Consider the following 16,922-nt stretch of genomic DNA (forward strand, 5'->3'; position numbering starts at 1 on the left):
TAAGCAATTATGAATTAATTTGGCATTTTCCAGGAAGAAAAAATTCTGCCTAACCTCACTAATGGGGATACAGAACTTATCACACTGCTGTAATACTTTAATTGTTTGGCTAAGAGACTGAAGACTAACCATTAAAAACTGACAAATGATACCTAAACCCAAGAAAAAGCTTTAAATAAGTATAAATACAGTGAAAATTCTACTTGGTTTGTTAAGTAGTCTGCACATTTGTGCCTACAATGACTCAAGGTTATTGGGCAAAAACTTGCAAAATTTAAATATTAAAGACTTTCTAGTTGATGCTTAAGATGACTGCTTTTCTTTGTTTTATATGGTGTATTCTAATACCCCACATCATCCAGCTGTAATTCAAAGGGCAAAATAAGGTCACCAAGTGGATCTTAACCATGCATAGGCTACATAGACTACAACTGAAAACAAATCTCATTCTTAGGATAACATCTAATACACCTTTACTGTTAGTATCCCAATGTACTCTCTATTAGTGCATTTTTAGTTTGTCCAGTGGGAAATACAAGAAATACTTTGTTAATAATTAAAAATGTGAACAAGTACTACTGGCTAACATGCACCTAACAAACTAGTGGGAGAGTAACACATGCTTACAACTTTGCCATCTTTGGACATCATTCAAGAGGAACTTGAAAAGGCAATCCCGTGATATGCAGACCATCACTTACTTGAGATCCACCACCCCAAAACCCAGAGTTGCTTCTAGCTTTCAATTTTGTTTTTCAGTTCTCCAAAACAAGTCTTTTTCTTAAGTCTTCCCCTTGTGCAAAGGCTGAAGTTTGACTGGGGATTTCAGAAACAACAACATGTGAAACACAGAGCAAGTCTGAAGTTTAAAGTGTTTTAGTACTAACAGCTTATGTCTGGCAAAGCTACAAGCAACTAAGAGCTATGCAAGAAGGAAGTTGTCAGGCAGTAATGTTACTGATCTCATCCATTAAAATATTTACCTAAAGACCATTTCTGCAATGACAAATGCTTTGCACCACAATAACTTTCTGAATTCTCTCTTCCATCTAGTCTTCTTTTTAGCCCCTTTTAGCTTACTACATCTACAATAACGTGGAATGTAACAGGCTTGTGGACAGTATTATACCTTGATTTCTAGTTGATACAACAGCAAAAAGTTCATTGTGGGTAAATGCTTAGGACCTTTGCCTTACAAGAGAATAATCTCTAGTTAGCTGCAGTTTCATAATTAATGCAATAACTCTTCGCCACTTATATCATCCTCACACCAGAATTCATTTTTACAAAAGACCACTACACGCACATCAGGAAATGCTTTAGCCGTTACTTTTATAGCTGTTAATATTTAATTATAAACCTAAATAAAGTTAATTAGGAATATTATTTTGAGGTATCAGTCAAGAAGAGTATGAGCATGTAGGGTGATGAGGAGAATATGAGGAGAATTCAGCGTCTCCAGCAGGTCGAGGGAGGTGATCCTGCCCCCTGTACTCAGCCCTGGTGAGGCCACATCTGGAGTATTGTGTCCAGTTCTGGGCTCCACAGAACAAGAGGGATGTGGAGCTGCTGGAGAGAGTCCAGCGCAGGGCCACAAGGATGATCAGGGGCCTGGAACATCTGCCCTGTGAGGAGAGGCTGAGGGAGCTGGGCCTGTTCAGTCTGGAGAAGAGAAGGCTGAGAGGGGATCTAGTCAGTGTCTATAAGTACCTCAAGGGAGGCAGTGAGGAGGATGGTGCTGGCCTCTTTTCACTGGTGGCCACCGACAGAACTAGAGGTAATGGCCACAAATTGAAGCACCAGAAGTTCCACATGAACTTCAGGAAAAATTTCTTAACAGTGAGGGTGACAGAGCACTGGAACAGGCTGCCCAGAGAGGTTGTGGAGTCTCTTTCTCTGGAGATCTTCAAAACCCACTTGGACGCAGTCCTGTGCCACGTGCTGTAGGTGATCCTGCGTGTGCAGGGGGGTTGGACTAGATGACCTCTAGAGGTCCCTTCCAACCTTAAGCATTCTATGATTTTATGAACCAGAATCTACCATCTTCTGGCTGGAGGTCAGTCAAAATGGGATGCTCCCAGAAGGGAGCATCTGGAAAGAGACACTTTTCATTTTATTTTTAAAGGCTTTGGATGGAAGAAATGGCTTATTTCAAATGGCTATTGCCCCAGTATCAAATTTATTATGTAGATTTTGGTAACATATGAGCTTTTAATTAAAGATATCTTCCTAAATGGAAACCTAATTTTAATGTTCACGATGAACACTCCTTCAGATAGGATAGTTCTCTGGAGGCTGAATACAAAAGCAAATTATGCAGCTCTTGCCCAGAGCCCTCTTCCTTCCCAGGGTCTTCATCGAAATCACTTTCAACCAGAAGTGACATTAAAATTCTGCAGAGCAGCCTGCTCATGTGAAGACAGCAGGATGTGCTGCCAAGTGGAACACTTATCTGTGGAAGCCGATCCTGGACTTCAGTCTGCAGTGTTTCACTTCTGGAAAAGAAACTAACTGAAGTGGCAATAATTTTTTAATTGCTTATATACACTCCATACGAGAAGCCCAATTACTTCCAAACCATTAGAAATGCAAGGGAATTCAGTCTTTTAAACATACTCCTAGCCTGTTACAACTAACAAGACTTGCACCTCATATTAGGATTAAGTTCCACCTCCAGGTAATACAATGAAGTGTTCAATTAGGACATTAAATTCAGTACACTATTTTGGGGGGAAAAAGGGGTGGGGGAATTTAAAGCCCTCAATGCCTCCAAATACCACCCTCAAAGAGTCACAAAAGCACTGTACAGATTGGAAGCAAACCAGTTCCCATATTGCTTTACCAGTGTTGGTTAAGATTAAGATCAGAAAAAAAAAAAAAAAAGTACCTGTGATAGACTTGCAAGACTTCCCAATGACAATTTGCTGTTATATAAGGCAAACCTCAACCGATTTCTCTTACTCCTTGAAATAGATTTTTTCTCCCAGATAAAGTCTTTGCATGTTCTTCGATAAAATTTATAAGAAATTAAACTACATACAGCCAGGATTACAGAGACAAGTTTACGCTGTTCTTTGTGAAACTCAGAAATTTTTCACAACAGCTTGAAACTTCAGAAGTTTAATAGTCTATAAAATTGGAATCCTCGTATCTATGTTAAGCTTCCTTTAATTGCTTCATCTTAAGAACAGGAGCAGTACGTTCAAGCTGCCAAATGTCACCTATTACTGCAGATCCTTAACGGGAATCAGTTTTTTTCCACAACTGGGAGAGGAAGTGGTTGCCTGTCACAGATCTTAAATTTTGCAGAGTCGAGGACTGTTTTTCTCTTCAGCATTCTTATTCACTGTCTTCAAAGGCAGGGTAGGTTCCTACTTCAGTGAGAAAAATCTATTGAATCTAAAATGGATTAGTGATACCATGTCTTTTAATTTTTAAGTAGGAAAACAGCATTTACTTATTAAATTATGGAAAGAACAGGAACAAGCTGCTGCTTCTATCAAACACATTTGGCTTCATGGTGAATTCATGATCTCATTATGAATATCAATAAATGGGCTGTAATTGCTTTCTGAAGTTTTCTAGCACTCTTAATTCCATGCAGAGATGTTAAATTGTTTGAACAATTGTAAGATTTAACCTAATTCACCACTGCTCAACTGAAATGCTGCTTATACAAGGTGAAAATAGATTTAAACAGTTTTAAGTGAACAAAGGCTTTAAAATTCAACGTTTTTTCTGTGTAATCCCACAATCACTGACATGGCTGAACCCCAGCCAGAAACACAGGGGAGGTTTGGAAATGGGCTGACACTACACTTTGTGCCAATTTCAGTGCATAACTCCAATTCCGAAAGAAGGAGATCTACAGTGGAAACATGGAAGAGGACCTCTTTATTGTGACTAGAGTAAATGCTATTCCTCAAGAAATTTAAGTTATTCGGAACAGCCACAATCCGTATCAAATCTCTGAAGCTATTATTTGGCACTGCATGCTTTTATGATAGCAAAATAAATTTTCTTCAAACACATTTTACGATTATCTATGGTGACGAATAATTGTTTACTTTAGTATCTGTTCTCTCGAGAGTTAAGTATAACATTCTCTCGAATATTCAGGTGTTGACCCAATACAGAAACAGTCATCCACTTTTCATTCTGCAATTAGTAATCATTAAATGGCTCTCTAAATAAAGTCATCTTAAATGTAAAGAGCTAACAAAAAGGTGTAGTTCTTAAAGGTAACTTCACAAGGCATATTTTCTGGAACTGCCTAGTGTAATCTGACGGAGAGGTTCTTTTATCAGACAGACTGTTCAATGACTCAATCATCTCTGCTGCTACAGGAAGTGATACAGGAGGCACAAAAGTGTGGCTTTACATGACCAGTATTTTATATTGACATCTTTAGGTTGTCCATATTGTAAAGACCACATTAATTGTTTGTTCACACCATTTAGAGAAAAATGCTGGAAGACTTAAGAGTCACAAAACTAAGACTGACTAATTAAATAAAGCAAAGAGTTACCTAATCAGAAAATGGAGCAGCAATATTTTTAAAAACAATTCTAATGACAAATGTCCATCTATTCCAAACATACTCGCAAAATTTGCTTGAAAATACTCTTAATATCAAACAGCATATCTCCAACATGGATGACAAAAATTGCAGAAATTCAAGCATTTTTCAAAAAAAAAAAATCCAGATTCCACAGAGTTTGAGCAAAAGGCAGTATAACTGTAAAAAAAAAAAATCTAAATCCTGAGATTTTTGAAGCCAAGTGTCTCAAGTTCAAAAAGTGGAAGAAAAGCTGTAAGAAAGGCAAGCATACTGACTCAATAAGAACAAGAAGAGGCATAAATAAAGTTTTGCACTGGTGTTTGCAGCATAGCTTTCTTGGCAGCAAGAAGGAAAACAAAGCCATGATTTCCATCTTCTGGCAGAGCAGCTGCTGAAAGGGAATGCTGTTGTATTTGAAAGGAAAGAAAACACTTTAAAGAACTGAAAACATTCTTAAGGGAGTAAAATGCTAAGGTTGCCTTTAGAAATCTAGTAAGCAGGTACAAAAAAAGACAGTTGGGAGATTTCTGTAAGATTGAGTTCTGCTTTTCTTGCTTATGAAAATAGCAAGTCCTTATTAGAGCTAGCTGAAATTTGAGTTCATATCACTAATCAAGCTATGTAACAATACTTATAATTAAACCACCATTCTCATTCTTTTAGACAACGAAGAAGAGACAGAGAGGCAAAATCTACCTTGGAAGAAGTCTGTTTTGGAAGAAGGATAGCTTTAATATGCTATCTAGTCATACAGTCAAAATGAATACTTTGCTTTAGTTTAACCAGACGTCAAGGTTTTACTCTGTGTAGTTTCAAAGTCTGGAGGCTTTCTGAAATGCTTCTGACAGTTACCACTCTGTAGCAAAGCAAAATGCTTCATCGTTGAATTTAATAAAAAGTGTGCATCAGGAGCTCACAACACATATGAACAAAAGCCAAAGGCATTTCAGATCTTTTACCTTAAGACTACGATTAGTGTTTCAAATCCAGCTCTTTCCATTTGCTTATTTCTTCATAAAAAAAGGTATTTCTCCATCAGTCGTATCTATCATCTAGTCTGGACTGATACAAAAGTTATAAGAAAAGTCATTTTGTTAAAGGAAATGTTTTATTGAGCCATTTTATGAAGAAGTTTAAATTTTGCAGGGAAAGTTAATTTCATTGTTAATATATTTAATATTATTGCTAGCTATTAATCTCTCCTTATTAGTTATTCTGAGGAGCATACTTCCTTCCTAAGTTGAAATACTGTTCTTAACACACAAACTATTTAATTTTACATTCCAAAGAATAGCAAGTTCTCAGTACAGTAACAGTTATCCCTTACATCAGATTTGTCCAAGCTGAAATTACTATAAAACTGAAACTAAACACTGTAAAGCAACAGCTTTAGTACTGTGAATTGACAACACTCAGAAAGATGTATATTAAATATCCCTATTTGACCTAAGTGAACATAAGAACTGCCTGATGGAAGTCAAGTCAGACCAAAGTTCACTGCTGAGTGATACAGACAGAAATAAGGTTTATGAGCAACTACCATATTTAACTACAGCCTTTCATGACTGTAACAACGCACCAAAACACTTCCATGATAAAATCTGTCTCATGTTTGGAACCCCTGTCCTTCACCACTTCTCACGCCCAGAGGACTGGGTCTCAGGTTGGTGGCCGCCCTTTGTGCAAAATCAACCCCTCTCAGAAATAAAACGGACCACCCAAATAACCCCCACCCAAACCCAAACAACCCACAACAACAACATTCTCCCACAACACACACCAGAGCAACCCTTCACCAAAAAGCAAGCTGCAAAGCCCGCGGACAGGAGCGCTGGCTCCCTCGGATTCCCTGTGCTTAAGCAGAGCCCTCACACGCCAGCCTGGGGATCTGCCAGTGCTGGGCTTATTTCCCATCAGTTGAAGTGCTCTATGGTTGGCTTGCAATTGCAGGTACACCCAAGGAATGCAGAGATATCCCAGTGCTGTGGCATGAACTGTCTTTCAAGAAACTGAGTGCTACCATCACATCTTGCCCATCTAGCTTTACTACCCAACAGCAAAGCCTGCACCTGAACACGTGAACATGCGAACGCAAAAGCGGAAGGGATTGTGCGGACCATCAAGCTCAGCACCTCACATGAGCACAACTACCCTGAAAGTAAACTGCTATTATGTGCTTTTTATGTTTTTTTTAACCACCAATTCCCACTCAGCACTTAACACTTCCAACATCTTTAAAGATACTGTAGCACATATAAAACGATATCATGCCATTGGAAGACAGCTAGAGAGTGTATCTCAAATTCCCGTTTTGCTGCCCAAATTCCTTTAACATTTCAGTTTACTAAATGAACTGTACTCCATTTTGTAGCTTCAGTAATAAGATTGAAGAGCACCAAGAAGCATTTTAATAGTTATTTTCAAAGTCCGTTCTGCATCAAAAGCAAGGCATACCTCACCAAATGCACACTTCAACTTATGTGCAGGGCTCCACAAGAAATTTTCAGGGTCTACAAATTGAAAAAGTCTTAAAAAAAAAAAAGTTTTCTGCATAATGCTTGGCTGATTTTCTCATCAGCATTGTATGTTTCAGACTCCTGTCCATCTTTCTACTAAATGCATTCTTTTGAAACTGTCAAGGCCACGTGATATCTTCCTCTTCCTGCAAACAAATACCATTATTGAAACATCCTAACATAGTTTATATTTAATTCATATTATTGTGGCAACTATTTCACAATATGTGAATTCAAATGCATATGGGAAATATGTGAATTGAAAATATATTTGTGCTCACTGTCACTCAAGTCTCAGTGGAGACTACAGCGAGACAAATTAAAATGCACTTGAAAAATAAAGCAAACTGCACTGACAGCTTAAACTTAAGGCTTCAAATATCTCCATTATGCATCTCTTACTGACAGCACACATATATACTCTGCAAGTCTCTTTAGAAGCTTTTTCATATTATGCATCACTAATCAGGGTTAAATTTATGAAAATCAACTATGCATTTCCATAATTAATGCCTTATCCATAACTTACAGCAACAAGCTTCACGACATGTTTCAAATGGCACATGGCATTTTCACTCCAATTACAAAACTTTAGTAGCATCACGTGAGGCAAAGTCCAGGTGAACTTTGGTTCCTATTTGCTTCAACAACACCTGGATCAAACCTTTAACAGCAATTCTTCTCTTTAAGAAAAGATAAGCGACACCTCAGAAAAATCCAATCCACACAAAAATCAATAATATTTGTGAGTATAAACTGTTGTATTCTCATTTGTAGTACATGCTATTATCATGCAGGTCATGATTATGGCAGGCTGATGAAATGTGAATCGTATAAACAATTTCTTTGACTAATTTCTATTCTCTCTTTTTACGAGATAAGACACTAATATTAATTGTGTGGTCTATGCAATACCCTTTTAGCATGACATTTGTGTGATAACTGCCAGCATTTTATTAAGTTGCATAAGGATTCTAAAACAGCTCTATGCTGTCAAAATGCAACATAACTATATGGTATGTCCCCGCAGCTATAAAAGGAAAGGATGTATGAACGGTGCTGCATTTTTCTTTCCTTGAAAAAAGAGCTATTAGAAAAGATTATTTTTATCCATGCATGAGAACTTTAGAAGCAGCATCACTCAGGAATGATCAAGGTATTCCGCAGATTTCAAAAGTAAAGACGAACATTAAACAGAAGTGCTAGATTTCTATCATAAAAGTGGTACAATACCAGTGCCAATAAACACAAAACAGCTGCCAATGACGGATTTATACTACAAGCTTGCTTCCCAGAGAAGTTTTATGAAGTGTGTATTTTATGTCTCTCATACTTCACGTCATAAAAAGCATGATACAGTTAGCTGCACTACATTTATTTACTACTCCACTACATGCACCTCCTCAATTACTGCACCCTGTATTATCTGTGCTATGTCACGTAGCCTGGAGTCGTGAGTGCTCTGCTGTAATGAACACCATCACCCCGTGGCACCTTAGGAAAGCAGAGGGCTTCCATTTGAAAATTCACTTAGGACCAGATCTGTAAAGCATTTATTTCACAACTTCCCGATAGCCAAATTTTAGCTATTAATGCAACCAGAATATATAAAAGAGAAAAAAAGAACAGGGGAAAGCAATCAAAATATGATCCAACACTGACATATTCTGGCTCAGTTTATTCCAAGCAGAGATGCAGCCTGCTGGGTCTATAGCTTTCTAGAAAGAAATGTTACATTTACACCTGAATAAACCAGCTCCAACTTGATGGGCATCTTTTCCTACTAACAGTATTAACAATCAGTTTTTCATTATTTAATGTAAATGTCTTCCTGGGGCATTGGGCAGCTTGCCGATATAAATAACTGATCCACGTTTCAGTTGATACCAGATAGGAGATTATCTCTGTCAACGTACAAGCTCTAAGTTACTGTATAAACCTTTTAAACTGGAAAAAAGTCACAGACATTTATATTTGAAACTAGTTTAAATGTGAATCTTACTATAACAGTTTAATGTCTTCGGCAAGTCTTAATTAGTCTGCATTTGCGTCTACCTTGTTGTTGAGAGTGTAACTACATTTATTCTGGTATTTCCACAGATCAGAGTATGTATTGGGGCTACCCTGCTGGGACACGCGTGCCTGCCTAGTGCTCGGCTTTGAGGAATGCAGCCCCCAAAAATTGCGGCTACCGTCTGCGGCAGAGTGGACCAAGCTCCTGGAGATTTTAATCCTGCTGCTTAATGACTGTTCTCGCATTACTTCTCTGGTACAGTACACCGTCGGCACATACACGCTGATAGATGTTCTCACGGTCAATTTAAAACTTTAAACTTAGAGCAGAATTAAGATGACAGATGGAAGTTCTTTGCTACTGAGCAGCATTTCCAGGCTCGCACGCAGTGCGTCAGTGTCTGAACAAGCACTTTGTGATTATGTTTTGCAGGACTCCATGCAGCTTCGACCCTGGATGCAATTTAACAAACTGACAGGGAAACTATTAAAAGGTAGAAGGATCAAAAATACAAAAGCTAGTCCAGCACCCTCTCAAAACTTCATTCTAGCAGCAACTCTATGACATGCATGACCTCATGTGGCTCCTGAGTGCAGAAGCATTGCCAACTAGCATGTGAACTCTGCTATACAAAATTAATTACAAATGCATTTGCGCTCTCATCATTAACTGCACGTGGAGAATAGCACTTGGCAAGATATGATTTTTCAACGCTTGTTTTTCAGAATTTCTCATGCTTTCTACACAACAGCAATACATCACAAAAGGTAAATTAGCATCTCATGTCACATCATGGCTTGCTACTTAAGAGTGGCACTTTTAAATATTCATCACTGGATTACCTTTTGTCTTTGAAACCTCATTTAGGAGGGATTTTTTCCTCTGAGCATTTGCGACAGATTGAATTACTGCACCTACCAGACTACCATTTTTCTAATATACTCAAAGATTAGAAATACCTATCTCTCTGTGATAAATTAAAAGGCCTGTGCAAGCTTCTCAAGTAGTCCTTTCTCCAGCAAACCTTTGACGCGCAGCAACTCTGTCATCTCCATTGAAACTTCCTCATGAATATCAAGTGTGAAATTGCATCATGACTTTCTCATGTTCTCTTTGTGCACTACAACACTATTGGCATTATTGTACTTGGTTCTTATTGTCTCCAATTTATCATGCAAGTAGCTCACAGAGGTTAAAATAATGTTGGCAAGTCACTTAAGTGCTACTATGTACCTTCTCCTCCATTAAGGAAAATTAATTAGTTCATAATAACATATTTAAATTATACAACTTAAATTCTTACAACTGAAAACTGAACCCACTTAAGAGAGCCAAAAGAAAATAGGAGGCACACCAAGTCATGTTTGCAGTTTTAGCATATGGTGGTGCAGGATGATGATTGCAGCAATTCTAATTTTATACTACTACTTACAATTTATATTGCCTCTACTTATCTTTAGGTTTAAAAATTGTTAAGGGGCTTCAGATTGACAATCATTCCTTAACACATTTAAAAATTCAATTTATTTATTTTTAAATCAAGGTCTAGTTTATGAGAAAATTGGTTGATAGCCATTCTCCAATAATTAATGGGTGGGCATTAAAACTGTTTTTCCAAAAGAAAAGTTATTCTGGAAGAAGATAATATTTATTTATTTCTATTTGTTTCTAAGAGACTAAAACATAGAATTGCCTAAACATTTAGAAATTTCCGACATAGAAATTTCTTGAACATTCAGGATTAAAAAACCCAGCTCCTTCAAACTGTCTTTTAAAGTAGTTAACAAAACTGATATATCCACTCTAAAACCACTTCAAAGACTACTTTAAAAGAAACACTGTTCTGCGATCCATTCCATTCTTTCAAAGAGCATGTGAAATCCTAGCTCTCAATTGATATTTATTATGACCATTTCTTTAAAGCAATTCCAAGACATTTTTGCAGAGGTAAGCCTGACAGTTTCAGCTAGCTACAAAAAGGCTTCCTACATACTGCAGTAACAACTACATAAAGATTACATTGCCAAGAAGTATGGAGAATACTGCAAACACACCATTAAACATTATTAACACTTCTTTTTACATTTGAAAAAAACTCATACCTGGGCACACTGCCTTTTAAGCTTCTTTCGCTTGATGACGATGACGATGAGGAGGAGGAGCCAGGTCTCTGCTCTGTTTTCACTCCTGAAGTCTCTGTTGCAGTAATTTGAGGTTTTTCACTAGCTTTTTCTGGCTTTTTTTTTTCACTGTCGCTTTCATCACTGCCTTCCCCCAGGATATCATCAACCTGCCAAATATTGAAGTGTCGGTAAGTCCTCTAACAGGCTTTTATATCTTCATATACCAATATTCCATAATTATCAGATTGCTCTTAAATAGCTATTAAAAAAAAAAACTTCAAATTCCTTTGACCTTTTCAGTGAAAATCCAAAGAAAAATAATAATAAATAAATGATACCATGTATCCGAGTATTCCTAGATAAAGACATACATTTGAAGATGTGCAGTCCTAAATAATGGTGTATGAAATTAACTGAATAAAAAGAACACTGCTCTAACCAGATTCTGTCTGCTAATGCACTAATTAGTAAGGCAAATATATCAAAACATTTACACAGATCATTAGATTACAGTTTGGCCTTTGCTTCTGAGAAGTTGCTACTTGATTTCTTATTCCCTTAAAAACATGCTAATTTGCTCTATGAAGACTGAAGATGCTGAAACTACCATTAAAACCAAATTGTACTTATAAGCTATACCATCGAGCTTCAAAAGGTTATACTCTCTTTTAGTCAGCATCTGACCTTGAGAAAGAAATGAAAACATGAGAAAATACAGCTGATACCATAGTCTTTACTTTTGTGACTGGCAAAGGACATGTAAAGAATGCTAAAAACTGTTTTGCTGCTGATACTTAAAGATTTCTCCTAAAAGTAGCGGATCTCAGCAGCCAGGGCAGGCAGTAAGGTCACTGCTCCTCTGCCGCTGCAATTCTCAGTACTTACAGCATCCTTTTCCTACGTCTACAGGCTTACGCTATCACGAATAACAACTCAATACAGAGCCATCATAACTTGAATATAAGTAGAACAGCTTCCAAAAGAAGGATTCTCCAAAAAACTCCCATATCCTCCCCTTGTCCACATGGTCAAGGCCATGACAAATTCAAAAGAAAGGTGGATCATCTCCAATTCCTGACAGAAGTGCCATTCTCACCAAAATGCAACTCTTGCTGCCAGGATCAAGGGGATTCTATAGTGACAGTGTGTGTCCCAGAAAAATGACAAAACTCCAAAGTTGAGAAATATCCCATTACTCTTGTTTCTGCAAATACCACACCTGCTTCCTCAAGAAGAAAAACCTCTATGAACAAGGACCAAAAGACTTTCCACTTGCTGCCACTGATAACCCCAAAGGTAAAACGAAAGCCCTGAAACAAGAAGGCTCCTTTGTCTGGGGGCAGCTGGACCTTCAGAAGCAGCTCCTTCATTTATGTGTTTACCATGTGTTTATGTGGTACGCACGGCGGGACGGCTGAGGCTGCCGCTCAGCCCACGCGCAGAAGGGCTAAAACCCTGGCCAGGACTCTCCATCAAATACCAAACCTAACGAAACACCCTGCTGAGAAAGGGAACTCAAAGGACAGCTTAGGAGCAAGAAGGGAGCGGAAATGGAAACTATCAATTTCCATTCCTTTTCTGGTGCCCTATGGAGATAGGGAAGACGCATGGCCCGAGATGATAAAAACACTCCATAGGTGACTTTGCCAAACACATAGCCAAGTCCTCACACTCCTCCTGTTGACTTCAGGAGGAGGGAAGATACAGCATTTGTCCTCAATTCTCTGCTAAACACATGGATTTGGGGGAATGACTACCCTTCCGGAAGCCCTGGTCACCTGTTCCGGTTAGAGTAAATCACCTTTCTTGTCTTCTCTCACCTTTCACTGAAGTGCCTGCCAATCTGCATTGTTGCAGTAATGACGCAGAAGGAAATGAGGAAAATACAACACAGGAAGTAATTCAAATGATCCTAAAATAACAACTTCAAAAATTGTCAACATAAAGGGAAAAGAGGTCATTTGTGAAAAATAGTTTTTGAAGATGCGATAGTTTCAGAGTTCTGGAGCTCAGGCTTTAACACCTGGATTTGAAAATACATGTTCTCTTCTGCTTGGGTGGAATGACGTCTGTACAAAACGAAATGCAACTTGCTAGCTCTTGGACCTATGATTTAAGCTATTTTTCCATTGATCCTTGTCACAGTCCCCTCATCTTGAAGCCTTTTAACTACATGAAAGGTTCCTGGTTCAATACCCAACTGATCCACTGTAGAAGACATCATAATTAAAAGGAACCATACACCAGTTTGACGCACCTAAACACAGATGTCAAACAATTTCAGGTAGGAATTGATGACATAAAAATCACTATGTCAAGTTAAAATACAGTTCATCTAGTCTAGAATGTTTTTCCCACCACCAGTTGTTGCCATACATATGGAAAACTCGAATCATGAAAAGCATTCCATGGTCAGAGAGACTGGAAAGAACAGGTAGAGAAAAGTGAATTGGGTAAAAAGTGTGTGAAGTAGGCAGGTAAAGTTCTTCCATGTGCATAAGAAAAGTGTTTAAATACTACAGTTTCCAGTATGAGATAGGAGGAACACAGTATCTGTGTACCTTTTAGTTTATTAAAAAATACTCGCTGTAGCTAACATCCCTAGCAGAGAACTACAGCTAATCATATAGCAACGGTCTTCCAGCAAGCTTTGTGTTTCAAGTTATATTCTATCGTTACAAAAGATGTTAACGTTTTTGAAGGACAGAGTTAAGGTGACAGACATTCAACACTATGTATTTCCCCATCAAGCCAAATTTTTATGGTCTTTTAAAACCCTACTGTGTGTGATCAGTTTTGACAGGCTAGCAGCCTGGCTATTGCCATGCCTTTTCCATTCATTCTGCACAAAGATGACTTTAGTCTCTTGAAGTCTGGAATGTCATATAAAGTTAGAATGACGACGTTAGCTCTATGCATACATACCCCATTCCTATAGAAGGCCGTTTAAGAAGTACATATAAACCACATATTTGTGCATAAATATGGCAAAACTGGAAAATGATCACATGCAAAAGTCATCTTAGTTAATATAGATGGTTCTTAGAAACAATTTTCCAAAATCACTTGAATTAGAATAGTGCTCAAAATACAGTCTTGTCTTGTTATTGACTAAATTGCAGGTTGTGCTAAAAAGATCCAGATTGCTATCTCTCTGGCTTCCTCAGCTTACAGAACCTTAGAAAACAAATCTCTTTCTTGAGACGTAAGCCCTTTACTTGAAAAAAAGAAAGTAATGCATATTAATATTTAATCAAAACCTATAGACATGTTGATGTCTTCAAATAACATCTTAAAGAGCAGAAGAAACCTTAATCTGTTTCAGATCAAGACCAATGTACCAACTACAACTTCTACTATAAAATTAGGTTTCAAGACATTAATAGAAATGAAACACTTGTAATAAAGTTTTAGAAGAGAATGCCAACTAATACCAAACCTTACGCTCAGTAAGATACAGTCCAGGTTTATTTATTGTTTAAAGACTGCCAAAGCAGCTATCTTAGAATACTTCAAGATTTTCCTAACACAGAAACAATGATTCACATTGAAAAAGAAAAAAAAAATCACTCCTTCAAAATGACAAATCATTCTGCTCAACAAGAGCATGAAAGTCTGACAAATCTTTTAGATACCTGACTATAGCCTCCACTTCCTGCTCTGAAACTTCAGCAAAGTTTTTTTTTTTTATTATTTCTTATTTAGGAAAAATACAACATATATTCACACAAAAACCATAAAACCAAATAGCAGTGAGATTTTTAGCCTCATACTCCTTAATTACAAGTTGTAAAAAACAAAAACCACCACCAGCATCAAAACCCAACACTATCTGGCATCCCAATATTGTATGTGAAATATATACATTTCTTCCTCCAGTTTTTCCCAAAAGTCTGTTTACATTTTCTCAAGTTGATTACTTAAGGGGAAAAGGAGAATTACTATTCACTGTTGCAAACTAAATTGAACTAGTATTAATAGTAAGCAGAGCCAGGAATAAACAAACTACGTTTCAGCCTAATGCCCGTGTCCCCTAAGCAAATATCTGAGATGGCACTGAATGTGCCTTAGGAAGATCTTGCAGTCTAATCATGCTAAGAGTTCATCAACACTTTTTAACAGTTTTCACTTTTTGCAGTTGTGAACAAAGTTCAACCTCATCCTTTGAGATAAGGAATCTCCAACGGTGCAATTCCTTGAAATGAAATAGGCTGGGGGTGTGGAAAAAATACGAATCGTGTTCACCATACCTTTTCCAAATATACTTAAGTATATTGTCAATATCCTGAAATCCCTGTTTGCTCAAAACTGGCTCCTAAGACCAAAATGGTTCAAAGTTTAAGGCTGTTTTAGCTTGACATTTTCTATTTTACCAAGAGGTATTTGGGGAGTGATGTCTCCCACACATTTGATTTTTAATATTAAAAAAAGATAACAGGCTAGTGTTTTGGGCTTGCAAGTGGCTTCTAAAATTGGAGCACACAGATTGCCTAAGGCTGCAAATAAAACCACACATATTTCAAAAGTTAACAAGTAAACACACAGAAGAGAAGGCGAGAGAAAGGCTGTGCTCCTTAGCTACGTCCTCAATCACCTGTGAAACGTCGCAAGCCAGAAGCGCTTCGAAAGCTGCCGCAGCCCCGCACATGCCTTGTCCCAGAATTTACTCTTTATCAGTAGTTTCCAGCTCCTCTGTCACTACATGGCAGGGACGCCGACTGAACCGATCAGCAGTTTGCATGAACATTTTACAGGAAATATGAGAGAACCAGCAGGAGCTGTCCCTGGAAGGCCAGCGCGACAAAACAAATGAGAAGCTTAAAAAAGACTGGACGAGAAGGATGATAATGAAGAGTGTCACATAGAAGAGCACTTCTGGGCCTGTGACGTCATCAGTAAATGATGGTATCAAACCACAAATAAAATCAGAGGGAACTGATAGTGGCTTCATCTTTCTGGAGTTTTTAGTGTTCTGGTAGAGAGAGAATGAAAATTCAGCATGCCCAACAATAGGAAAATAAGTGGAAAAAATACTGCAAAATGTTTGCTAAATTCAGATTGTTAACAGGAACTAATTTCACACCAGTAACTCTAAAGAAGGGCCAGTTATCTTCCCATCACCCAATTATACGAGACCACTAAACACCACAGCACAGGAGGATACCTATGGCAGCCCAAGGACAAGCATGGTTTGGAGGCAATGCCTCCGAATATGCAAACCCACCATAAATTTTCCCTTAGCACTGGACATGTTTCACTGACAATAGAGAAGGCAAAGATGAGAACCCCTTTTTTAAACTATTCAGAAAACTACTACTATTCAGAAAACTTAAGGCAATTTCCTGCCCAACTGCCCACACTGACACAGCGTATATTTGTTTGACAAATCTGTACCATAAGGCATTCAAATGCCTGTCCTTTGCTTTCTTACGCTCCTTAGACATTTGGGTAAAGGAAGAAAGGTTTAATGGGAGTGGGGCAGAATGAATTACGAATGTGCATCCGACAAGTTGAACGTTTAAACCCAGGAACAGAAATAAAAAAGCTCTCTTGCAAAAGCACAAGAGCTGCGATAGGATTGATAAAGCACAAGCCTCGGGAGGCAGGAGAGAAGCAACGCAGGGTCAGTTAACTTCTGCAGATACTCATCTGCAATTTCAAATTCTTTTGATAAAACCTTTTATTATGTTGATTAGTTTTACACTGAG

The 16,922-nt window shown here is 37.9% G+C and overlaps 1 protein-coding gene across 1 annotated transcript in view; it reads right to left on the reverse strand.

The window, feature by feature from the left end:
• Positions 1-16,922, reverse strand: part of CTDP1 (CTD phosphatase 1) — a 101,465-nt gene that overhangs the window by 19,525 nt on the left and 65,018 nt on the right. Inside the window, exon 12 of the mRNA XM_088533411.1 lies at positions 11,194-11,381. Coding sequence (XP_088389537.1) covers positions 11,194-11,381 — 188 coding nt within the window. The remainder of the gene's footprint in view (positions 1-11,193; positions 11,382-16,922) is intronic.

This window comes from Tinamus guttatus, unplaced genomic scaffold, assembly GCF_059628265.1.
Source record: "Tinamus guttatus ecotype Peru unplaced genomic scaffold, ASM5962826v1 Tinamus_guttatus_pri_ptg000497l, whole genome shotgun sequence".
NCBI classification, from domain to species: Eukaryota; Metazoa; Chordata; class Aves; order Tinamiformes; family Tinamidae; genus Tinamus; species Tinamus guttatus.